Raw genomic sequence first — 26,367 nt, 5'->3', positions numbered from 1 at the left:
TCATGATCCTTCATTTAATTCATTTTTGCTACAATCTGCTTTTAAATACTGTCATCCTTAACTGGAATTCTGAGAGTACATCAGTAAATCCCAGCTACTGCAGGGGACTAAATAATAAGCTAAATAAGCGCAAATTAGAGCAACTGTTGGAAAAAAGACCCCCCCATATCACAACAACCCCACAAAACCCACCTGAGCAGCTCATAGCTCTGTCCTGCACCATCTTTCTAAGCTGTGTAATGGGAAGCAACACAAGTTAGCAAAAGTGGTGGAACTTCTTCCTAACATCTTTGTTAACCTAAGCAGTTATTGTAAGGAAATAGCCAGGCTCCAGCATTGCCTTGGGAACTCTGGCAACCCCTGCTTGTTGTTACTTACCAAGGGGTGCTGTTAAATACCTCTACATGAAGCATGCATTCAACAAGAGCATTATATTCTAGTGAGCAAGAGCTCTATTCATTATTAAATGCCAGAGAGCGAGTCTCTAGTAAGAGCAGTGCTATTTTATCTTAGATGAAAAAGAAACAATAACCAAAATCAGATAATGACATAAAGTGCTAAATTCTTTTATGTACATCCATGCAACTTCACCAGCTTCAGTAAAATCCAACAACTACTTTGAACAACAGCAAACCATTATTCCAACAGTCACTTTTCCTACTCGTGCTCATTGTTGGTCAGTGGCTATAGCACAGGTCAGAATAAGATACTTATTGTTGTATTCTGTGCTTTCGTGTCTCACGGACCATCGACTATTTCATAGCGTAATTTATGGCAGAGCTAACGCGACCGAGCTCTTGTCCAGGGACTGCAATCACTTCACAACGATCCCATGCAGAAAAGCAAGCACTCCGAGGGCTGGGTGCTGCTGTTCGGAGCACGAGTATCCCGAGCAGCTATTCCCGCACAGCTCCAGTTACCGGTGACACCGGCCGCGTCCTCCCACCGGGACGCTGAGGGCAGAGAGTCCCCGGCCTCCGGTTGCGGCGACCGCGGTCACAGCAGGCCCGCACTACGCCGGGACCGCTGGGTCCCCACCGCACGGTGCTAGGTACAAGGCCAGGCAGCCAGGCCTGGCTGTGGGGGATGTATCCCCGACCCGGCCTCTCCTCCTCCGCACCGGCAGACGCGGGACCAGAGTTGGGCCCCGAGCACGTCGCCCGCCGCACCTCTTTGGGCGGGCCTCTCCGAGCTTGCCAGCCAATAGCAGCGCGCGTTCCTGCGATCGGCGCTCCCATTGGCCGATGCCGCGGCTTCCGCCGAGGCCCGGGATTGGTAGCGGAGGGGCGGTCGGCAAAAGGCGGCAGCAGGCAAAAACCCCGGCGCGCGCCGCGACAGCAGTCCGTGCTCTGCGTGAGTCCCGGCGAGAGACCCCCACACCCGCCCCGCGGGCGGTGCCATGGCGGCCCCGCCGCGGCTGTCGGGGTGGGATGGGGATGGGATGGGGGGAAAGGGGGGTGGGGGAAGGGCTCCGGCCCGGCCCGGTCTGAGCCGGCCCGGCCCGACCCGCCACGCGCGGCGCGGCCTGCTCAGCTGTGGGGAGGCCCCGCTTTGCCTCCTTCGGGCCCGGCAGTCCCCGCGGGTCCGGTCGCAGCCCCACGGCTCTGGGGAGCCCCCGCGGATTCCCCTCTCCCTCACTCCCGCCCCTTCTGCTCCCGTTATAACCGCTCTCGCCGACCGCCGTTTGGTGCCCGAGTCCCGCCCGTTTGCAGTTCGCGCCCCCTCAGAGTGCAGCTCGGAGAACGACGGTCTCGCTGCCAGGGCTGCCCTGTGGAGCCAGCTGCGGTGAGGGGCTCCACATGGAGCCTGGCTGTAGGGGTATCGTTATGGCAAACTGAAGTTCTCATGTGCGGCTTCTGCCGCTTGTCTTGTAATAAACGGGTTTACTGTGCATGTATACAAAACATCAGCTCATTGCAAGGCTTATTCCAGCCACAACGTTTGGTTTTTGTGGCTGCCCCATCCCTGGCCGTGTTCAAGGCCAGGTTGGACGTGGCTTGGAGTAACTTGGTCCAGTGGAAGGTGTCCCTGCCCATGGCAGGGGACTAGAACTGGGTGAGCTTTAAGGGCCTTTCCAACACAAACCACTCTAGGATTCAACAAAGTAGAGATATCAACTTTTATTTTGGTCACACTTAAGTTTCTCCCAGGGGTGTCCATGTGTGAGTTCCGACTTAAAGGAGCTCTGCATTTTAGTAGCAGCATTGCTTTAGCCAAGGATTCAGCAGCAGGATCACCGGTTTCTCTGTTACAAGGTTCAGGTACCTGACTCAGAAACTGCTGAAGCTGTGTAGGCTGTTTGAGTCTGTCACTATCTGTTGTTTGTAGGGGTTATGGTTTATTTCACTGGAGATGTGATTTAACTGCAGGAAGGTTCTTTGAGCTGAAACTGAATCATTTTGTCTTAATTTTGTATGTCTAATGATGTCATTTAAGTGTTTTTTAAATATAAAACTAAATGTCCGACTGAATCAGATTTCATGTTCCATTTTATAGCTGTTAAGCCCCCATCCAACTCAGTAAACCATTTGTCAATGTATGCACGTACTCAAGGTATTTGGTTCTGCACGTTGTAGCTTGTGTGTTTACCATAAATTAATGGAAATGATACATGGGGTTTTGAGGCCCCTCCACCCTCTCATGGCCAGCAAGCCCTGAGTGTGTTCCCATGGCAGTTTGCAGGCAAAAGCGTTCATGTGCTTCTCCCAAACAAGGTGCTTGCAGCCAGCCTTGAACTGGAAGAGCTGGGGCTGCCATGGGGCCGAATAGAGCAAGGGGATGTCTGTGTTAATTTGCACTCCTTATTCTGCTAGAGGCCATGCTACTTCAGGGTTCGAACAGGCTTATCTGCCTACTCAGCAGTAGTAGAGGGAGTGTCTACCCGTGAGAGACTAGAAATCATTCCTTTAGTTTCCAAGTCCCACTCTCCAGCAAAGCTCCTTCAAAAGAAGAGGCTGTTCCCTGTCCCTGTTCTGTTGCACGAGGATGACAGACTAAAGGTAGTTCAAATTCTTCGGGGATAAAATACATTTCTAGCTCCATAGCTCAAACAGATGAATCCTTTGATTTGAAGTTTTTCAGGATATGTTTCCCCCTTGTGGAAAAGTTCAGCCAGAACTTGGAAGGTTTGGCAAAGTGACAAGCAAGGAAGGTCTTTGGATGGAACTAGGGCTGGGCAGCTGTGAGAGGTAGTGCTTCCAGGCACACTGATCACCTGTTATCCTGCCCTGAGGCTCTCTGCATTTCTTTCCTTAATGAAATAGGATTGTCAATGGTTTTTGATTGTACAGTATGAGTACACTTTACTAATTTACAGTTTTATTACAGTGTTTACAAGATTTGGAAAGAAGCAGTTCAAAATAAGCATATTCTATGATTTCTTGTTATTGGGGAGAAAGACACCTAATTATGCCCCTTTGTTAATCTTATCTAGAAGAGGGAAATCTCTCATGTTGAGAAGATACTTTGTTTTTCTCTTACAGTTTCTTTCCAGGATGTCTGTCTTTGTGTGTTGCAGAACGCAGTGCAGCTATTTCTGTGTGCCTCAATTCTTTGCCTTTCAAAGCAACCTTCAGGGGAAAGATAATGCTTTTATGTGAATGAGGAAACACACAAGAGATGAAAGAGGATCGCTTGTGTCTAAGCTTATCCTGCAGTCTTCCCTCTCTTCCCCCGTTTTTACCTCTTACTAGAGATGAGGAGTGGATTTACTGGTTTGTCTCTGAGATGGTGGGTGACGCTCTCTGTTGTTTTAGGTAGCACAGAAGAACTCCTCTGACTCATAAATCTCGTCTCAGGAACTGAGTGTGGGGCCAGAAAATGTCTTACCTGATCTGCTGCTCTGCTGGCTTCCCAGGGTGTCCCGAAGTGGTGCTCACAGTCTTGGGTTTTTCACTTCAGGTTTGTTGTGTGATGGAGGCAGTGTTGAGGTCTCACTGTGATGAACAGCACCCTCATCAGGCTGAAGACTTCCGTGGAAAGCATGAGGAGAGCAGCAGGCTCTCAGGTATGTGCTAAAGCAGGGATTGCTAACATTAGGTTTTGTTGCTGACATGCTGCTTCATTGCTTCAAGAAGTTTCAGCATCGATTGTAAACTTCTCTGTATGTGACCCTGTTGTATAAAGCACTAATGAAATGAAAACATTTGAGGTGGTTCTTGATTTTAGGTTTATTCCTGCATATTTTGTATGTTACAGAACATCAGCAGCAACAGTTTGTCACAATTTGCTCACCCTATATTCATTTATTACAGAGTGTTCTAAGAGAACACCGGAACTCAAAAAAGACAGCCCTTGAGAATAAGACTGTATATATAATGACTTGATTTTCCTAGAAATAGGTAGTCCTGTCATTCCCTGTCACATCCGTGTCTGGAATTACAGAGTGATGCTGAATAACATTTAATTGTCTCACCTCTTGCAAATGCTTTTCATTCCTGGAAGTAAAGGAAATTACTTTAAAATCTTCTCACAGGAAATGTTGGATATTATTTATTCTTACACTCTGATGGAATAATGACTATATGTTCTCTATACTCAGCTGGGGATTCAGGCCCTGGGAAAGAATAGGTGACGAGTATACTGAGGGCCTCTGTCCTGTAGCTGCTGACCTTTTGGGATGAAGATTGTGTAGGGTTTCAGAATTCAGCAGCAGGATTATCTTCCTGAGGAGAAAGGCCTATGTCTTTGGGTGATGCAATAACATTTCAATGTGAAGTTCTTTATAGTTCTGGTACATGGTTTCATCTCTTGATGTCTTTGAGTATTCGTGAGGAAAATGGAGCATAGTGCAAATCTCAGCCTTTCCTCTTCCTTTCTGAAGGTTTCTGAAAGCTTTTGTGTGTGCCTCATACATGCCAAGTAGCACGAGCATTTGTGTAAAAAATGGAAATTACTGCGCAAACTACCTGGAAATACCACTTTTAAAATGACAAAGCTTTCTAGTGACAAAGTGACAAGAATTACAGCAATACTGGATATGTTTCTTCAATAGAGTTCTGAGCACGTGGGCAATGTGAATACCATCAAGTCAAAAAATGTTATGTAGTAACTTCCTGAATTTTCAGTGTTACTTTCAATAGAATTTTTTTACTACGTTGACAGGAAAATGAAATGATTCCTCTCTGTAAAACTGGGGAATACCCAGAATAACTGTCTAGCTGACCTTAGCCTTTTCCTTCAGGGATTATTGGACGCAGGGCCCTGTACGTCTTGTACTAACAGTCAAGTCTGGTCATTCTTATCCTAGGATAGCTTTGCGCTTTTTAGGTATGATTCCTGGCATAACTGATTATCCTTTTACTTGTGTTTGTTGATCAAAAGCATCTTAGATGACTGTTAGAGGTTCTAGTGTGTAGTAGAGAGGTTTGTTTTTTTTCTGCCATTCCTGAAATATCTCCCCTGAAATGACTTAAAACAACCTGGAGAAGCAGAGGGAACACCTTAAAGGAAAACGATAAGTAACCGGATGTAGTAAGAGAGGCAGCAGGCTCCAGTTCTCAGAAGTATTTTTAGTATGTTGTGTTTTATAAATTGTTGAAACAAGAAAAGTCAGTCAGAAGTTACCTGTAACTTGAATTACCAACTGATTTCTTGTGCTTTTACCAAGGAAAAGGGTTCTTTAGGTATCCTTCAGCTTTTGTTGCTGTATGAAGTGAGCTAACACAGGAGGTTGTGGTTTCATGCTAACCCATACTTTGTTTCTAGCGTATCAGTGATATTTTAAAAATCATTGTCATTGCTGATGGTTTTCTGCCCTGGTACAACACCACATTTTAATGGATACAATACAATTTATGTATTTATGTTAAACTTCATTTATTATTTACTTTTTGGGTGAAAAAATCTATACACTTTTTTTTTCCTTCCATTTGATGGACTTTCCAAATACCAGTTTGTGCTTAGTTCTGTATAATAAAATATTCCCCGCCATTGCTTTACAGAAATGAGTCACAGCCTCTTCATACCTCGTAGATTCAAAAGAAGTGAGTTGTTATGCAGGGGGTAGAGAACACTTAAACTACTAGGATTTGTAAACTGAATGGAAAACTACCTCAATTTTTTGCACTACTACAATACAACATCCTTGTCCTGCCATCTAATGATCGCAGCACGAAGTGCAGCAACTTCAATGCAAACACGGGGTTTGCTATTTTAAGTAACAGTGTGAAGGACTGCATTCCTGAGCTTAAAAAGAGGAATTTCCTACATTTTGGAATTTCATCCGATGGATGTGCTCGGTGCTTGCAGAAGCAGCTGCTGTAGTTTTGTCTATTAATGTACTTGACATTGTAAATCTCATGAAAACATTTATCAGTGAGCTGTAACATGATGTTTTACTAACCAGGAGCCTTTTGCCCCACCAGGAACTGCAGATAATGGCAATGTCAGCAGGGACAGATACCTGTCTCTGCTGGTTTTTCCTGTGTGTATGTAAATTCATTGTCCTATGAACGCAAGTTATGATTTGTGATCTCAAATAGAAATAGAATATTGAATCAAGCAATAAAATTCATATTTCCCCATTCTTTCCAAAGCAGGAATCAAAAAAGATATTCAAAAGCTTTACGAAGCAGTGCCACAGCTTGTGAATGTGTTCAAAATCAAGGAGAAAATTGGAGAAGGTAAACGTTTTATTTTAGCTACCTTAAACTTAGATTTCTTTTGGTATTTATAACTTTAAAAGTATAAATCTAGGATGCCACTATATGCAATTTAAACATTTACTTAAATTTACCTGATTTACTTCTTAGCTTCTATATATATGTTGCTGCCAGTATATGTGTGTTACATAGGGATATTTGCAAGGTATTAAAGGGGGGTATTAAAGCCTTTCAAAAAACCAGCATTCCAGTTTTGACAGCTACAAAGTTTGAGGTAGACTTGAGTAAATGCCTTAGCTCTCCATCCTTTATGTCTTTTACATGAGGAATCTGTTCATATGCAGCTGAGTTTTGACATATTTAAGTACTGTTCCCTAAGGTGGCCTTGTTTCTCCGAAAACCCTGTAGGCAGACCTGGAGGAGACTGAAAGATTATAGCTGCTTTATTTAAACCACCAAAAACTTACTTTCTCTTTTAAAGACATGTGGTATCAAATTTTAGAATGCTTGTGTACACCTTGCCTTAACAGACACTACTGCAGATACCTTCAATTAATGTTAGGCAGGACTGTAAGCAGATGCTTAGGGCTTTCAGCACTTTTTGGAACTTTACCCACTTGATCTCTGAAATGCTTTATGACACTCCACAGTTTAAACAAAGATGTTGATGAGAAGCTAGATTGTTCTGTGGCTGTTTCATGATGGAATACCTGTGATAGCAGGCTACAGGGCTGAAAGTTCTTGTCTCAAATCCTCCCAAAAAACCCCCTCCCAAACCCAGCTCCGTTCACGTCAGCAATAACAATTTCAAAACCAAAACGGTCTCAAAAGGAGTTCCGCCTATCATAAAAAAAGACAGTATAATTAAAGTAAGTCTCTGGTTAAGGACAGTACTCTTGCTTTTGCTCTTGGGAGCAAACAGTGCTTTTAAGAAGTACCATTTGCAGTTTGCAGCATTATGGGAAAACAACTCCACTCTGGAGTCACTTTCATTTTAGCAGTTCTCACCACCAAAAATAATGTCTTAGGTCAACTTGGTAACCCTTGTTGCTATAATCAACGATACTGAATGTAGCGAACTCCAGGGGTTTTGTCACAGCAAGAAGCATTTAGAGGTTTTGCTGGCATTTTTGCATGTATGCATGCACTTAACAGACTGTTGAACTGGCATGATGCAAATGCAATACTTAATCAGTGTGATTTGTAGTGTTTATTCATGCGGAAGAATGCTTCAACTTGTGTATTCAGGTATCTCAGATCATCAGGATAAATTAACTTTCCAAGAGGTATATTAGGATATACTTAAAAGGAAATGGGTGAGTCCGAATACTTCCTTCCTCAAGTTAGACTGTCACATTCTGTCTATGCAGCAATGCTCTGGGCAAACAAATAGTAAAGTTATACATCATGTGAGAAGTCTTACTTTATAGGTAACAGAATTAAGAAAAATGTAACAATTTTAGAGGTGCTTTGAATAGTAAAGGCAGTGCTTTCCAGATTAGCATTATATAGCCCACTTAACATTGTAAGGAGAGAAGTTAGATGTCAGATAAAAATAAGCTACCCAAACAAGAACGCAAATCAAAGATAGGAAATTTACATTCAAAGAGCTCTGTGTCCCAGGCAAGTTAGACAGTGTTACATTTGCATTTTTACTGACATAAAAAACTTGTATACAAGATCACTGAATTCAGGAGTAGAAAAAAGGAGCTGAATTTTTCTCTTCTTGAGTTGGCTTTTGATGTAGCATCAAATACACAGCAGCAGGATTGTGAACAGTTAGATCACTTCTGTAGAAATCTGAATTGACCTAATTAAAAATGCTGAAGACAGTGTTTTTCTCCTTTCCCTACAGGTACTTTTAGTTCTGTTTACTTGGCCACAGCACAACTACAAACAGGACATGAGGAAAAAATGGCTCTGAAACACTTGATTCCAACCAGCCACCCTCTGCGAATTGCTGCTGAACTTCAGTGCCTCACAGTAGCAGGGTACATACACAAAGAAACAGTGGTTGTTTCAGCTGCTGAGCATTGTCTCACTGTTCTTTAAGTTTTGGCATTTCACTTGCTTTTTTTTTTTTAAGCACAGAAATGTATATTCCTTTTGTCAAGAGCAAATAAGAAATGGAGTGTCTTACCTGTAATGAATGCCCGTTTTTGCTAATCTCAGTTTGCAGATGTGTTTTCCATCTGAGAAGTTCTATGAGGTACCTCTGATAACAAAAATTCCAGGTCTGAAATGCTTGGAAAAAAAAAGTCTTCATCAGAAAATGTGGTTTCAGGTATTAATAATTGTTACCAGAGTGTGCTGAATGACACCTTCTTAAAGGAGATGGTAACATAAAGGTTAGATCCTATGTTTAATTACAGCTGTAACTACAAACCGTGGCCCCAGAAATAATCTTTGGAGCCTTTACTGCAAATTGCGAATGGAACATAGCAATGAGTGTCACCAGGATGTCAAATGACTGCTGTCAAATATATAAACTAGATCATAAAAGAAAGCCTGGATGAAGTTTTTAAGAAATAAAGGGAAATAAAGACCTAGCTTCTGGTCTTTATTCAGTGACATTACTTATCTTCTAGGGGACAAGATAATGTTATGGGAGTTAAATACTGCTTTAGGAAGAACGATCATGTGGTTATTGTTATGCCATACCTGGAACATGAATCCTTCCTGGTGAGTCCCAGACTTTTTATGTGTAGTAAAACCTTTTAATTGAATGCAGTTGCATAATTACAGTATCCATATAATCTTTCAGGACATTTTGAATTCTCTTTCCTTTGAAGAAGTGAGGGAATACATGTTTAATCTATTCAAAGCACTTAGGCGCATTCACCACTTTGGGATTGTTCACCGTGATGTCAAGCCCAGTAACTTCCTCTACAACAGGCAGCTGAAGCAGTAAGTCTGTCCAGATGCCCCCACTGTGATCTCAGGTGGGGATGTGCCCATTTTCTTTCTGTATTTAGGGATTCGAGAGTAATGATTCTATAATTCTATGTAGTAAAAGTTTGTAAGGGAGGTTTGATTATACTTTGCCAAACTGTAAGCTTAGAAACTGGAGAAGTACTGGTTATTTGTTTATTTATTCAATCTGTCAAAATGAATTTGTAGTGGTGTTTTGCTCTTCCAGCATTTATTTGAGCCTTAATCTCTCCTTCAGGTGTCGAGGCCATAGAGTTAAGTTTGAGACTCAGAGACAGGGGTTTTGTCTCTGTACTGCTTGTAGCAGAAAATAATTCTTTTTAAAGACAGATCTGAAGTGTGAGCAAATGTGGTCTTACCTCTTTGAAGACTGAAGTTAATTCCAGTAGTATTAGGTGAAGTCTGACAAAACTCTCAGCATTTTTAGCCTTGTCTCCATCATTCCTTCATTTGTCCTCTGACCATGAGAGTCCTGCATGGGTCAAGTCACTTGACTTGGCTGCAGGGTTGGAGCTGTAGAATTAGAAGAATCCCATAAAGGAGTTGCTGGGAATATTTTTTTAACACCACTGGAGAAAGTGGAGCAGATTTTAAGGCAAAAAAACAGTGAAATGAAATGGGTATAGGGTGAAAGCGTTGAGGGGGATAGCTAAGAAAGGACAAGAGGAAGAGGAGGAAAATAAGGCTCTGATGCTGGCAACAGTATAGATAAGCAATATATTGAGTAAAGCTTGAAAGAAAGAGAAGGAAACAAGTAATGAATAGTAAACTGAACTTACTGATGGATACTTTGTGGTTTCTAATTGTAAGTTTGTCTTTCAGGTATGCCTTGGTTGATTTTGGCTTGGCACAAGGAACCCCTGATACAAAAATTGAACTTCTCAAAACTGCCCACTGTGAAGATCAGCAGGGAAGTTGTTCGCAAAATAATCCCGCCATAGCCTTGGGAAATGGGGTTTCTGTCAGTGTCACAGCACCTACACAGACAGCTCAACAGTCAGCCTCAAAAGCAGCTGATAAAAGGTCCAGCTCACTATCAAAAATACAGATTAAACAAGGAAGAGGAGGAAAGGTTCTCAGACTTTTTCATTAATATTGTTGTATGCTTAATGTATTACTTCATCCATCAGGGGGAGATGTAATACTAGAATAAAAGCTGTAGATGCATGTCTTGCAGGTCCTAATGCGCTGCACAGAACTACAGCTTTCACATCAAAGTGACTGGTTTTACTGGCATCATTCATTACCTGTTAGATACACAGTGCCAAAGGCTGTGTAAAAAACCCTAGCATGGGTTTCTATTTAGACAGCCTTAACTTTTCGGTGGTGTACTTTGGAATTCCTCTCCAAGCCAATAATTATTCATCTGCGCTTAGTTTCTAAATTGCGTAATAAATACAGCATGGATGACATTCAGATTGTCTTGGGGCACTTCTGAGGTGTGATTGGTTTTGTATGCATGTTTGCTCTTCTGTCTAGACCATGTTTTCCTCATTCCCAGTAAACTGATGTCTGAAAATGACTTACCCTGCTGCTGTTCTTGTTTTATGTCACTTCACACTTTGTTTTTCTGAACTGTTGGTGTCCAGCTGTGTTAGATAGGATCCTCACTGTCCTTTCTGTTGGTATTGCAGGATTCTGTGCACCATTCTGTCCAGCGCTCTGTCTTTGGAGAGAGGAATTTCAATATCTATAGTTCCACATACCAAGAGTACTCGAGTACAAAAGTAAGAAGTATGACTTACCAGTAAGAGCAATCTGTTACGTATCTGAAAAATTATAGAACTGGTTCTGTAAGATGAGACACTACTGCAGGATGCTGTGAAACTACAAGGTTTGGAGCAGATTATTAAGTGTGTCTTTGGTGAAAGGCTTGAATAATTTTTCCTGTATTTCAGCCCCTTTTGAAACTCTTCAAGAGCTAGTTATGTAGATGTCCCCCGAGCTGATCTTGTTTGTGTGCGGAATCAGTCTTTTCTGCTGCATGTGCATCTGTACAACTAAGATACACTTATCTTGTCAGACTTTTTTCTTTTATTTTGCAGTTGAAGCTGGAGATAAAACTTGTAGTAAATATTTTTCTGCACTTTTTCTAGTTAGTATTTAATGACAGGGGGGAAACCCAATTAAATTAGAAGGTTTGGCCAACGGTGATCATCTTATTCTAAATTAGAGGTACTGCCTGTTTATTGCTATGGCATTTCATGTATGTTGTTATTTTATTCTTATGTTGAGGCAAAAGAATTTGTGAAGCACTATACTAACCTGAGAGATACTGTGTTGTAGCTTCAGAATATCTAATGTATATTGGTTTTTGGTAAACACTGGAAAATGTTTTCTGAAGGGAAATGGGAGGAAACCAGCACACGTAGAAAGCTTCAGTGTCTGTTTTGTAGCTGTTGTGATACTATTGAAAAGGTTTGTTGTTTTCTGTTCTAAAATTGCAGCTTCTTGCTCATGAGCATCTCTTCAGTCTTAGTATTTTAGGAACTGGCCTATCTGTATGTAAAAGGGAAGTTTCTTAAATACGTCACCTTCTCTAAAATATCTACATTGCAGCTCATAAAACAGTCCAAGATAATAGATGTTTCATCTAGGAAGTTAGTAACAAAGAAGAAGATTATTTCTACCAAAGCAGTGAGCAATGGGGCATCCAGAAAAGCTGCTAGTGCCTGTCCCTCAAACCTGACCTGTGACTGTTATGCGACGGACAGAGTTTGCAGTGTTTGCCTTTCAAGGTAATTTGCTTTGACAACGTTGTAAAATTGCCTGTGTGCTGTCAAGCGAGGTCAGAAACATGGATTTCTGGACAGCTGATTAAGTAGGTAAAAAAAAAAGCATTTGGACTGTGCAACCCTTAAAACGCTGAGCATTCTCTTTTGCAACAAGAAGCGTTCATGGAACTCATGGACTAATTGGTTCACTGTCTGCAGCAAGAAGGATTCACTGCTAATGATTTTGTTGTATTTAATTATCCACCTTCATGTGTTGTAGAAAATTGCTTGAATTAATTACAACACTTAAAGCGGACAATACATCAATCTGTCATTAGTAGTTACCTGTTTAATAGGCCTAAATCAGCCAATGGTTTGGATTCTGGAAAACATGGAACGTAAAAAGGAAATCTGACTGTATTTGTTCATTTAAAAATAATGCTTTTTTATAATTTTTAATAGTAGGTTAGAGAATCTTAGTAACTCAGCTCAACTACATCCCTCTGCAGTTAGCGTTGGTTAGGATCTGCTACTGTCTTTTATCTGCACATTAAGGCACACAGATTAAGGCAGAGAATTTTGCTTACTAGGCATAGCCATGTAATTGTGGGGTCCCCTCTTCCCAGACAAAGTACGGTGTTATCAACTTCAAACTTGAGGAATTTGCCCAACTCCAAAGAGAAGTGGCCATAGAAGGTCATACAAGAAAGCTCTAGAAAGTATTTTGGGTTTTTTTAAATAATGATAATCTCACACCTTTTAAGTAATCTAATGAAAAGTGATTTCTTGTCAGCACTCAGAAATAGTGAACATTAGTTTGCTGTGGACTAATACAAAGTCCTGAGGCCAGAGCAGCCTCATTCAAGAACCTAGTGCATATTTTTGCCTTTGGTTAATCAGTCTCAACTATAAAGTTTCCTATGGAAAGAAGCCTTTAGCAAAAACAACGCTGCTGTTGAATGAAACTAAGAAAGGTCATTGTGAGTGAAGTACGCAATAAGTATTTCTTTGGCATTACCTTATGGTAGATAATACTATAAAAATAATATAATAATAGAATAAGGCTTATAATTATCTTATGCAACATAATTTTCTATTAGGTAATTATAAGAGACTTCAAACTCCTATACAACTGGAGTAAGACTGTGTTAGGCTGTTTGCACATCTTACATGAGTAATATTTAGCATTATTATGTTTAGAACTAATGTATCAACTTGTATATTCTAAACATATTTATTTCTTACTACAAGGTGTCAGCAAGTTGCTCCCAGGGCAGGAACACCAGGATTTAGAGCACCAGAAGTATTAACAAAGTGCCCCACTCAGACCACAGGTACTGGACCACAGGGTGAACCCCATGCCATTTTCACCTTTTGATCGTTGTTACTTAGCAAATTATGCTGTCTTTTCTATGTGAGGATTTTTGTTTACGTATGACATTCATTTTATCATCCTTTCTAACACTCATGAAGCGTTTCCTGATTTTACTTAAAAGTATTATTCAGAGTAAGAACAAATTAGGAATGTTTTTCCTGTGTTTGAAACCTGAACGTGTTGTTACTCACTTTAGGGGCAGTGTTGTGTGCAGGAGTTGAACGCAGTGCCTTTTAAAAGAAAACTAAGCTGTAATTTTTATCAAGTTTCTTGGCTTATGGGCTTGTTTATTCAAATCAAATCATGAATAAATCTGAGGCAGAGTTCGTAACTTTAGACTTCTCTCTTGTCACATGAAGTTTGCTGTCATAGCAGGTAGCTAACGGTATAATTACAAATGTGTTTTAGAAAGCATTGGTTAATACTTTTTATCAGATTTTTTCCTTTTTGCTGTTGCTTTAAATAGCTCATCTGTGAAGGACAGATTCTTTACTTAACTGCATTTTTAATTTCTCAGGGTTAAAAACTAGCAAGTGAAGTTTCAATAGTCTGGGAAAATACCAGTGCAGAGCAGAGGAATGCTTTAATGCATTAACTGATGCAAGTAGGATGGGAGAGATTGTGCCTACCTGGAGAATGGAGGACAAAGAAAAGCAAAGTTACCTGTTAAACATTTGGTGTATGACAGGAGCTTTCACTCCTGGGGAATAAATACAAACACTGTAAAAAATTTGATTTAAAATACAATTAGCCACTTTTTTGCTGAATACCTTTTGACAAAATCGTCAATTTGCGGTACTTAAAATGTGTTAAGTCTCTTCTGAGTGTGCATACAATGTCTTTGATATAGCATAATGTTATTTGAAACAACATCTGTGCTGGGGGCATGACTGGGGTTTTGAGAGGCACGGCAGGCTGTTTGGAGTCAGTATGCCTGCGCTGTAACAGCCAGCTTTATGGGCCAGAAGACATCCAGGACAAGTTTAGACAATTTCTGAGTCTGTCTAGACAGAATTTAGGCAGAAAGAAGACATACCTAGGAAATCTTGGACATATGCTGGTGTTAAATATGCTTTCAGACCACTTTCTATTCTCTAACGGACAGCAGGATTACAGAGAATACGGATAAATCTGGAAAGCCTTGGGTGTGGCACAGACAGCCCTGAAAGTACTGACTCATTGGTCCCAAACTCTTGTATGTCAACAAAGGCCTTTATTAGAGCTGGGTAGACTAATACTAATATTTATGAGATGATGCTGTATTTGAACTAACAAGTCTTCTTGTCCACTTCCATCTGGAGCTGCTGCAGTCACCTCCTTGTATTTTTGCCAGTCTTACTACTAGTTTTGGTCTCTGTGCTGAGACCAAGTTACCAGATGGATCCAGCTGACTATCCAGAGCTACTTTAGCGCATCTGACCCAGGCTCACAGTGCAGGGAATACAACCTAAACCCCAAAACTGACATTATACAGCACCAGTGACACTCTGACTTCGCTTTTCCCTCTGTTCCCCCTTCCTCAGTTTGCCCCACTGGTTGTCACTAGACAAAAGCATAGAGAGTCATGACTTTGATGTCACTGCAGAGGATCTTGCAGTGTGCTCATGATCCCAGCTCTGCCGGAACTGTAGGGCCAGGATTTACCAGCCATTCAGATATATAATGGCTATTAATTTCACCATGAGTAATTAAGTTTCTTTAAAGATCCTGACCTACCACACCACTGGGGTGATGTGCACCATCTCACACAGAGAGTGTGGTCTTTTCAACAGTGATACAGTAATAGTATAACTTTTTTTTTACAGTAACTATGAAGATACAACTTTTTTTCCACCATAAATTATGCCAAATTATTAACTTGGGGATTATTTTTTCCTTGAAAGACTTAGAATCTGGTTTTGCAACTCAAGTCAGCCTAATACTCTTTTTTCCCCCTAAGTCCTGTGCTAATAGTATTTCTAACTAAAACATTCAAATTAGTTACTGCCTATTTTACTAGTTAGAGGAGCATAACTATGACTTTATTTCTCAATTGTTATTTTTTTTCTCTTCAGAGTTTGAGAACCTTTCAAACTCTCTCCTGCACTTTCCTTGCCATCTCACAAACTGTGCACCTCAGTGAGCCAAAAACTTATGGCAGACAGGTATTCTCATAACTTTCAGTATTAAAGTTTCCATCATGCTTTGGCATCCATCCCCAGAGCACTCTCTGTACTCTTCATAACACAATGAAAGTGATGAATAACTTCTACTATTACAGTTCTTAAACTGGCTATCTTGTCAAATGATTTCATATTCAAGAGGAACAAACTTCATAGCAAGACAAATTTCTTTAGTACTGCCTAACTGTGGCAGTCTCAGCACCAGAAAAAGTCAGATTTGCATTCATTTGTGCGTTAATTTTTATTTATGATCCTTGGATAAGGTTTTCTTCGTATCAAAACTAGTCATTTTTTTGCTCCCTCTCATCACCACGGGTGAAACAACCTCAAACATTATTTTGGCACATTATGAATTTAGCAAGTTAATGGAATTACGTGAATTCTATGGAAAATCTCAAACACTCCCTTTGTATCTTCAATCTTAATGGTAGCTATTTCCACTGCTGAAGTGTTATCTATGTGACCAAAGGCAGTACTTCAGAACAGAACCTTCTCCTGACAGAAGCTCTTCAGGTCATAGTACCTTTTTACAGAAACTTATGATTTTGTTTGTGATCAAACCATGCATTTAGTTATCACTAAGTTTGCTTTCAATTCCAGCTATTGACATGTGGTCTGCAGGAATCATATTCCTTTCTCTGCTCAGTGGACGGTATCCATTTTACAAAGCAAGTGATGATTTAACTGCTTTGGCACAAATCATGACAGTTCGTGGATCCAGAGAAACCATTCAAGCTGCTAAAACTTTTGGTATGTAAACCTTAATTAGTGGGGAAGAGGGGAAAATGTGTGCTTGGTCTGCAGTTTAGTGCAGTGACTTACAATCTATGAGGTTTTTAATAAATACACAAATACATTTATAGGTTTGCAAGTCATCTTGGAGGGAAGTCACACTTTTTGCATGTAAAATACTAAACGCTCTGGTCTATATGTACAGAGTTTTAAGAAAGCTTCATATTTTTCTGTATTTTATAATTCCCATATGGGGCACTTCATGCTACAGGTTTCCCAACCTTTCTACTGCTTTTCACTAAGCCAAGGCCACTCGAGGTGAAACATGCCAACTAAATGTTTTCTGCTGGCATTTAGTTAGAATTCTTGAGGAAAACGTTTCTATTCCTGCAAAATGTGCCCTGGAGGCTTATGTCAATATGACTTAATATTCAGATGATGTAAACCGTGCTTCCTGCCCACCTCCCCTCCCCAGAGGGCTAGGAAAAGAAAACACAAAACCAAACCCCAACAGATGGCCTGTTAAAAAAACAACCCCAAACAACAAAAGCCCTACCAAACACACGAAGAACTGAAATAACCATTCCCCTTATTATCTGCAGGCCAAATAACTGCCGCACTTGCTACCTGGCAGTGTAACACGGCATGGAATTTCATTCTCCAGAGGTGTAAGACATGAGGTTTCTCTGAAACAAATGTAGAATTCTGTTACAGTTGCATAGAAGATATAACATTGCTTCCTGTAATTTTATTTCTAGGCAAATCAGTTTTGTGTACTCAAGTTGTCCCAGCACAAAACTTAAGAACCCTCTGTGAGAAGCTGAGAGGAACACATAGCAGCTGTATGAGATCCCAGGACGAAGTGCCCAGCAAGGCTGGAAATGACTCAGCTTTGCCAGACAAACCGTGTGCTCCTGCGCCACTTGGAAGGCAAATTCAACAGTTAAAGAGTTTTCAGGAAGGTGATGGTGCTTTAGAAATGAAGGCAACAGACATGAAAGGATGGGATCAGGTTCCTGATGAAGCATATGACCTACTTGACAAGCTACTAGACTTAAACCCTGCAACAAGAATAACTGCAAAAGAGGCTTTGCTGCATCCTTTTTTTGAAGACATGAAACTCTGAGAAGATCCCATGTTCTGTTCTTCCTTTCATGCATTTAAGTAGAAATGGGATACTGAGATAGTTTTGCCTCGTTACTCTCAATATTTACACTCTGTGAAATGCCATCACACTGTGCACAGAACTACTGAAGTTGCCTTGTACAGCTGGACTGCAAATGTCAGTGTAATACTTGCAGATGTAAAAATGACATAAACATCACTAACATGGTCTTATCCTAAGACACTTGTGAGGGGTTATTGCTATGCTTACCTGTTCTCTGAGAAAGTTAACTTTGATCAAAAACTACAAAGAAAAAGGATTTCACAAGCTCTATGCTTAATTCTTAACATATTCCCTTAAAATTTACAAACTTGCCTTAAGGTACAACTGAAATATGGAAGTGCTTGAGAGACTTTTTGGCATACTTACATCTCTCTGCCTTGTTCCCCATTAGTATGTGGGGGGCTGACAATGGAACAAAGTGTGTTCATTTTGACTGTTTTCAGAGAGCAGGTTTTCTTTGGGAGTGTTGCTGGAGGAGGGGCCAGGTGATGAGGGTCGTATCATCAAAAGGAAAGCATAACTGTTTTAACAGTGCATTTTTTGTTCCTGTCTGGGCTTTCCTATGCAGGCAATAGTAATAAATGCAGTTAGTAATTTTGCATAGCCCATGTTTCCTCAGTGCCATGGGTAACTGTCAATATTCAACAACTCCTGCCTTCAGAATGTCTCATGTGACGTGCATAGGTTTGATTTCTGTTATGGAAACTGATTTTTTTAAAATAATACCTTTTAAATAAAGGATTTGTTTTTACAACTTCAGAAAATTATCTAGAGATGTTCTATAAAAGTCAGGTAGGGTCTTCCTGTGGGACGGTGCCGTTCAGGAAGAATCGTGCACATTTATTTCCTGCATAAATTCCTCAGTGATAGAAATGCTTTTCAGATAGCTCGAGTGTATTCAGCTGTTAATGTGGAAGTCTCTTAATTATCAAGGAAGTCTTACCACAGAGTTAGGAACTATTTTCTGGTCCTAAATAGGAAAACCAACCAATAACCCCATACATTCAATGTGCAAAGTGAGTTACATTATGCTCAGCAAAAGTTACTCTAAACCCCTTGATAATTCTGGAAGCTGAAACCTTATACAGTGTTTTTCCATGTGCATTTCTTGCAATGCTAATGGAGTTGCTATAAGAGGTTACAAACCACTGCTTTGATAACTCCTATATAAGTCCTCTCGTATGAGCTGATGGTTTTGATAGTGCAAAGGTCCTGACCAGGGATGGGGCTGCAGAGACATCATTTCAGTCTATTCATACCCTACAACACACACAAAGTGGGGGTAACCTTGCTCTGTTCCTGGCATCAGCTGTTGGAGAAAAATCTTTGCAGATGTCAGAATATTGATTGCAGAAACTTGAAGCCCACAAGCCCCAGAGGCCCAGGTCTTGGTCATTTTTGCTGTTTATGTAATTTAAATGCAGCACGTCACTGAGAAATTATTTGTCTAAAGGAACTGTGGCCAAATTTGGCAAGCAATGCTGTCTTGCCAGTGTCTCCAGCTGTATTGTTTCCTCCTACGTTCCCTCACACTATTGTCTAATGAGAGCACTAGCTGACAAGAAGCAAAAATATGTTAGCTATCTGTTGTTGAGCTTTCTAAAGGGCTTCAGCTCTTCAAGCTTCCCTGCCAGGCACAGCACTGAGCAGCTCCTTGCAGCCAGCACTGCAAACGTTACCATTGCTGCAGTTTAACAGCCAAACAGGGAAAAATCATTGCTGATGGTGTGTTTATCAGAACTTTAGGGGTAAACAGAATTCTGTAAGGAACAATTCTAAGCTTTGTATGTCCTGTAATGTGCTAGAAGAGCACGTCATTATTCCTGCTTCCATACACCTGTTAAATAGGCTAAATAATAAATAGGTTAAAATCCAGAGAGGTTTGGGGTATCTTTTCTAGGAGAAGGTTAAAGTGAAAAGAATAATATGTTTGAACAAGCATATGATTATGAAATACTTAGTGTAGTACTCTACAAAAGAATGAAAGCCAGAAGTAAAATGCAATAGACTCTCAATGGAGAGAGAATTAAAGAAACATTAGAGTTGAGCAGTGGTTGTCACTGAGTTTCTGCTGCTCTCCCCTGTGGCTCTAAGAATCCCTCAAAGCCACAGGGAAGAGCCAAGTACCATATTCCTTTAAAGGCTAATTACAGTATTTGAGATGTTTATAAACTGGATGTGAATCTCCTACCACGAGAGCTGCATTTAGAAGAAACTGCATAGAAATGCCATTGCTGCAACATGTGTTCAGTGGTGGTGAGGCAGCTGCTGGGTTACTGTTAGGTGCTGGCCACCATGCTATGACAGTGATATTAATCAATCGGAAAGAAAGCAAAATGGCAGCAAAAAGCAGCATGGACTTGGAAAAATGAAGAGAAACTGATACCTAAAATCCTGAGAACAAAATGCTGGGAGCAAATCTAAATCCATCTGTGTATCTATCTGCCAGAGAGAACACTAGATTAGTCTCAGTGCTAAGCCAGACCAGGTTAGCAAATTGTGGCATGCATTAAGTTTATGGTATTTTTCCTGGTTGTAAGTGAAAACTAGCAAACAGGAGGGCATCCTATTAAAGAGTGCCTGAGGAAATGCCTGCAAGACAACAAAGAAGTTTTTATGGCTAATACTGATAATAGCGGATAAATGAAACAAAATTCTATCGAGTTTGTAGTCAGATCACTTTTGAGATTGTACCCAAGTGAATTTAAAGCAAAGTACTATGTGGATGAAACAAAAATAAATGGGGAATCATTATTCTGTCTGGAAATAATCAGTATGCTCCTTATTTCATGTATTTGCCACAAGCAGAGTTTAGATACTCTGCTCTCGAGAAAGTAAAAGCAATATGCAGCTGAGACTTCCTGTGCAGGTGCAGAAGGTTCCCCTTTATCCTTAAGTAGCCTCTTGAGGCCACCAGGTGTGATGAGATCCTAAAGTGTTTCCATAACTGCCTGATATCCAGCCAAGTTCCTATGGTCAGGAGCTATGTTGGACCTTAAGGTAGAACACGAAGGACATTTTGCACACAAGAGAAGCAAAACCCCAAACCGGTTTTCTCCCATTTGTTCAGTTTATCATCACATGTCAAAGCTGCTTCAGCTACGGGGGAAAATTACCAACTATTGAATGTACCTCATAGAACAACAGTGTTTGGAAGGAAATTAATACTTAATGGCTTCATGAATTCCTTTTCTATAATGAAACAATAGATCTCAATCGTTAGGCTTATAGCAAGGACAGTTCTCCAAGGTATTACTCAGGCAGCGTTCTTACTGCAGCAGAGTTGTAAACGGGGCGTAATTTCTTTGGGTTTGTATGTTTGGGGTTTCCTTAAAGCGCACAGTGAGTTTTTCTACTAATGTAGCCACAGAACGTTCACTTCAAATTCCTGGTCCCTTTTCCAGAGAGCAGAACATGTACCAGGTCAGTGGCAGTACATACGTGGTTCATACTCCTCTCTGCTGCTGCGTTCCTGGCTGCCCAGCTCAAGGGGTAGTAAATATTTAAATTGGCAGCCTGCGCACAGTGGGTGGAAATTGGATAGTCCCTTTGATCATATGCTTCTGAAGGCCAGTATATAAGCTCTGCTACCCTGGGAACAAAAGTATTCTGGTATCACTGAGGTGAAGATCCAGTAAATTGGGTATTTTGCAACAGGAAGGCACAGCATAACCTAGATAACAGAGGGGTTTTAAATGGGCCTGTTGTATACTTAATTCTGCCTCTCCATGACTCAGCCCTTTTCACTTTCATGTCCTTTGACTCTACAGGAATTTTATCCCTATACAATGCTTTAGTGTATCATGTTAAAAACTAACCACTAATAACATTCCTGAGTATCCCCAGGGTATTGTTTATGCCATTTCTGGAAAGACTTTAAATCCTTCTGTGGGGCTACGGCAGGGAAGAGGCTGGTTTTGTTACATGTTATTTGCTTTCTTGGAGAAAGTTCTTCCATGGTTGTCAGAAGAGTCAGATTTTAATCTAAGCCCTAATTATACCTTTGTTCCAAAAATACTAGCGCTAAGGAGTGCTTTACCCAAGGTGACCATTCAATCCATTTCTTTCATATGTCATGAACAAACTACTTGTAACAATGCATAATTAGTGTTACTTCTTCATGTGAAGATATAGGATGTAGCCTGAAAATGGGAATATTTTAAGGAAATTCCCTTTTTATGAGAAAAGGTTATTTAATTTGGTTTAATGAATGCTATGGGTCACGTCTAGCAGGAGGCAGCTCATTGATAAAATCTCTTGTACTTTCCATTCCTGTCAGCTCAGATCAGGAATCTTTTTGTTCCTTTAGTACTTTCTGGCTTAATGGGTTGAACCAGGGTAGTTTACCACAGTAAATCCACCATGGTGCAGAACCGGCCTGCACACAGCTTATAGCCCAGTGGTTATCGCCTGCTGGGATCCTTCACATGTGTAACCTGGCATATGTTTTCCATTGTGGGTCTGCTTGCAACTAACTCTGTAACTTGAGTCACATTCATTACAGTTGCTTCATGAAAAAACAGTGTGTAGTTTGGATTTATAGGGACTTACCCCTGTTGCCTTTGTTAAAAAGAATCACAGTATTGTGGAATTTTCACTTACAGGCAGCCTATTCTGGGAGGGGAGAGGGGTTCGGGTTACCTCCTGATTGCTATGCTTTTTGTTTGCTAAGTATCAATGATCTGATTAATTTGATGCATTATGACTGGTGTACGGTAAGTCTCCCAACAGCCAGCAAAATGAGGACTGCAGAAACCCTGGTAAATTATTTTGGATGGCTATGCAAATACACCAGACCAATAGTGCTCCATTGCCTGGCCTTGTGTCAGAGCTTATAAAATGATACTTAATCTAGTGCTTTTCCTTGAGACATTCCCATGAAGATCCATCATCTACAAATTTCATAGAACACATTAAGCTGCTTCTGTCCATTTTGAATCCTCATGAATTTGGTAGGACATCACTGTGCCACTTCAGCTAACTGCTGCTGAACCATACAAATCCTGCTCTCACACCCCCTTTAGGACTACATTCTGATCCTTGGAGATGAGCGTATCCTCTGGACATGCTTGAGTCTGCCTACAGCCTCACAGTAAAATTTGAGGTGAAAACTTAAAATTCCTTTAGCAAACCAATTCTTTTTCACATGCTGACTGACCATAATCACAGTTTGTGAGGTGGTATTTGAGTAAGTACAAGTATGTACTCATTCAAAAGAGGAAGCTGTACCATCATGCTTATAACTCACTAGTTTTACCTCCAAGACTTGTGTATCAGGGCCATGAAATGCTGAGGTATACCACACATTTAAATTGTAGCTACAACATCCATATGTCAGTTTTAAGTGCCTCAGTACATGCTAAGCTTTGGCATGCAAACCTGAAAATTAGATTTACCACATAACTTTCAAACGTTAACATCACTCATCTCCTATTGCTGGTATCAGCCTAAGTGAAATGCTAATTTGCAGTGTTCAAAGAAGCCTCAGAATATCCAGGGGAGAAATTCAGTGCTGTGATTCAGCCAAGTGCGTGCTGTTTGGGTTAATCCCAGCAGGTCTATTTTGTACCTTCCAGTGCAACAAAGTGGAGTTTGGAAAATAATTCCTCCTCATGAGTTTTCTGGGAATTACAAGAAAGGATTTTGTAAAAGCTTCTGCAAAAAAAGGACTACATTAAATAAGAGGTCAAAAGAAAATTCAGGGATCACAACACCTGCAATCATTACAGACAGTGGTAGAGGATTTTGGATTGACCCTTTTGGGGAGCAGGACAACAGTGATCAGCAGTGCCCTGAAATGGCTTCACGGCCTCGTTTTTGTGTGTATGTATGTTTCATAAAGCACTGTCAGATGCCAAGGCTGGAGTAGGTCAGCTTCTGTGATTGTTCTCCAGCTTTATGTGCCTGGATGGCAGGCATCCCATGCCCATCACTTTCTGGAAGTCTGCTAAGGAAGAGATGAAGTAAAGCAGGACACAGTGCTAAGCTACCTCTGCTAGTTTCAGTGTCTGGGGGCACAGGCAACTCATGGTCCCAAAAGCACTGGAGCTGGCACAGTTTAAAGTCACCTGTATGACTGAGTAAGGGAGCTGTGGGTGCAGAGGAGGAGCTCTGCTGGCCACAGGCTCTTGAGGCAGTGGTTACCAAGAGGGCAGTTCTTCCAGGGCACTGCTTATGGCCCAGCAGAAGAAATCATTCTTCAACAGTTAACACTGGTTCAGATAATCAGCAATCCTCTCTTTCTGTTCCCACTAATCTTTTCCAGTTTATAAAACTGACAAACAGAGGATAATAGATGGCTTTTAAAGATACGCAGCTTATTTATCAGGAGGAACAGAGCTGGATACAGCAGCACAGGATTTTTTCCTTATCAAAACAGATGAAGAACTGAATGATGGATGCTACCAGATACCACAATGAATTCCAACTCCCATCAAACAAGCTGTAATGACTCATTAACATCCCCCACACAGATAGAGGGAGATCTTCCTGTTGGTCTGTTCACAGAAACATGCCATTTGTTGTTAAGCCATATTTCCCTTGGTTCAGAATGAAGTCTTTCTAACATCAATAAGCAAAATATGTTCCCCCCCTGCACCCTTCCTTTCACTTCTACATTCATCTTCCCCAAAATGAGTTTATCAAATAGATAATGCATAATTAAGTATACCAGACCTAAAAACAGGAGGGATATTTAACTTTTCCAAACTTGCTAGTGACTGAAGAGTCAGAAGAGGCCTCCAAATTGAGTTCTATCATTTGAGTGGAACAAAGCAACAGTTTCCACTGTGTGGGAGAACAGAGCTCAACCAAAAGTGTTCAACAGACTAGTGCTATTTTGTCAGTAGTTTTTCAGGTATCACATCAGTGTCAGGGCAAGAATGCCATTCTCTCTGAACATATTCAGCCATAGTTCTTCTCAAAAGGTTCCCTATGACCCTGCTGGGACACCTGAGATTTTAATTCAGATCTTTATTATAAATAATATATAGAATATTTCTACACAGACTATTCCAGCTAATAATCAGCATGAGTACAGGAAGAGTCTAGACAGGCAAAACCCAGAAGAAAACATGACAGAGAAACACACAGGAGGAGCAGCAACAAAATGAAATGGGAATTCAATCCAAAAGGAAAATCAATTTGTTTTCATAGCTTGGAGGAGCAGAAGGAACAAGCCCACTGCAAGTTTTCACAGCTAGACACCCCAGATAATTGCAGGAATACTGGTCAGCCTACGCACTGAAGTGTTACTGAGCACACCACCCTACCTCAATGTGAAATGAGAACACTCAGACCGTTTTGTAGGCTATTTGTATGCTGGGGCAGGTGTGCATGCAGCAGCCCTGCAGTCCCCACCTCTTGACTGTCCAGATTGGAGACTCATATGAACAAGCTACAGCTCTCTTTTAGGCTGGGGCACTCAAGGTTCCCCCCTTCTGCAAACCTAACATATGGAGAGACAGAAAAGAGAAAGAAAAGGAAGAGAGAAATTTTGGGACTGCATGCCTATGTCTTGCCACACTTTGAAAAGACGGTCTGAAGGTAAGGAACAAACTCCATCCTGCTTGAAAAGTGCTTTGCCAGCACAACTTTATGAAGGAAAGCACTCAGTACAGTGATTACAAACAAACCCGCCCCCCCTTTACTTAGCAGGTCATGTGAGAGAAGCTTAAAGCACATGCCTAAAGTTAAACAGATGTTTAGGTTTCTGCCTGAGTGGGCCTGTGCTGACTCTGCAGTACTGCAGATTTACAGGACTGACTAGCAGCAACTGCAGGCCCTGAATTCTGCTGGTACCTCTGCTTTGCTGATACGGGCTGCTTGGTATGCACATACTGCAAACCCTGGCCCAGATGCCAGATCTCTGTAACGTACACAAAGCCATAAAAGTACCTCTCAAACTCGAGCACTCACCTGATCCAAATAAAGCACATATATTTCTTGAAAATGAAATAGGTATTTGTGTGCTAAATAGGTACAAAATATTTTCATAATCTGATTGTTGACCCAAATATCCTATAATGTCATATTAAACCAACAGTGGGAAAGGATGAAATGCAAGAGAATGTAAAAATAAAGAGTTAAGTTTGCTACAGGACACTTTTTTCACGTAGTGACACGTTAAAGGAGTATTTTATCCACAGGGTCTGGAAACAAATCAGTGTGTTACACATACTTGCGTTTAATCTCTAAACCGTTCTTCAAAACTCTGCCCTTTTTTAGCCTAAAACATCAGGTTTTTCTAAATGGACCTTATCTGCTTTAGAGACAAACTCCATTGTGGGGGGAAGCTCTAGTTGCCAAGCACTTGGCAAGACAGATTTGCAATTAGGTACTTCCCTCTACCCCGAGGAACCTGGGCTATAAAAAGAGAGCAGGAGACAGACCCAGATTTAACTAAATGAACTGCACCCACTCCAAAAGCAGTATGCCAAGTTTCAGAATATTCTGGCTTGCAATAAAGCTTTAAAGATAAGTTTCCAACAGCCATCTCAGTACACACACGCATGCTAGGATTTTATACAGAAATATAGTTCATAGGAAGGCCTGGGCAATGCAAGTTTTGCCAGAATTAGGGCATATATAGAGAGAGAACATGCAAATGCATTGCCTATAAAACTCAGTCCATTAATCACGGATGGCAAGCAACACATATAAGAGAAAAGAGTGGTTGTGAAAT

The 26,367-nt window shown here is 40.9% G+C and overlaps 1 protein-coding gene across 1 annotated transcript; it reads left to right on the top strand.

The window, feature by feature from the left end:
* The first annotated feature begins 1,229 nt into the window (after positions 1-1,229).
* CDC7 (cell division cycle 7) lies at positions 1,230-19,559 on the top strand. The gene is made up of 13 exons (XM_061378857.1): positions 1,230-1,353; positions 2,911-2,999; positions 3,901-4,006; positions 6,537-6,623; positions 8,458-8,593; positions 9,191-9,284; positions 9,367-9,509; positions 10,356-10,606; positions 11,166-11,260; positions 12,093-12,271; positions 13,499-13,581; positions 16,385-16,534; positions 17,275-19,559. The coding sequence occupies exons 1-13, from the start codon at positions 1,245-1,247 to the stop codon at positions 17,640-17,642; spliced, it is 1,890 nt and encodes a 629-aa protein (XP_061234841.1). The 5' UTR covers positions 1,230-1,244; the 3' UTR covers positions 17,643-19,559.
* The last annotated feature ends 6,808 nt before the right edge of the window (positions 19,560-26,367 follow it).

Source organism: Neopsephotus bourkii, unplaced genomic scaffold (genome assembly GCF_033783945.1).
Source record: "Neopsephotus bourkii isolate Nb327-2 ecotype Australia unplaced genomic scaffold, CSIRO-AGI_Nbou_v1 NB_1768, whole genome shotgun sequence".
Taxonomy (NCBI): domain Eukaryota; kingdom Metazoa; phylum Chordata; class Aves; order Psittaciformes; family Psittacidae; genus Neopsephotus; species Neopsephotus bourkii.
Note: the sequence above shows the minus strand (reverse complement) of the source record. Positions and strands in the feature narration are given on the sequence as shown.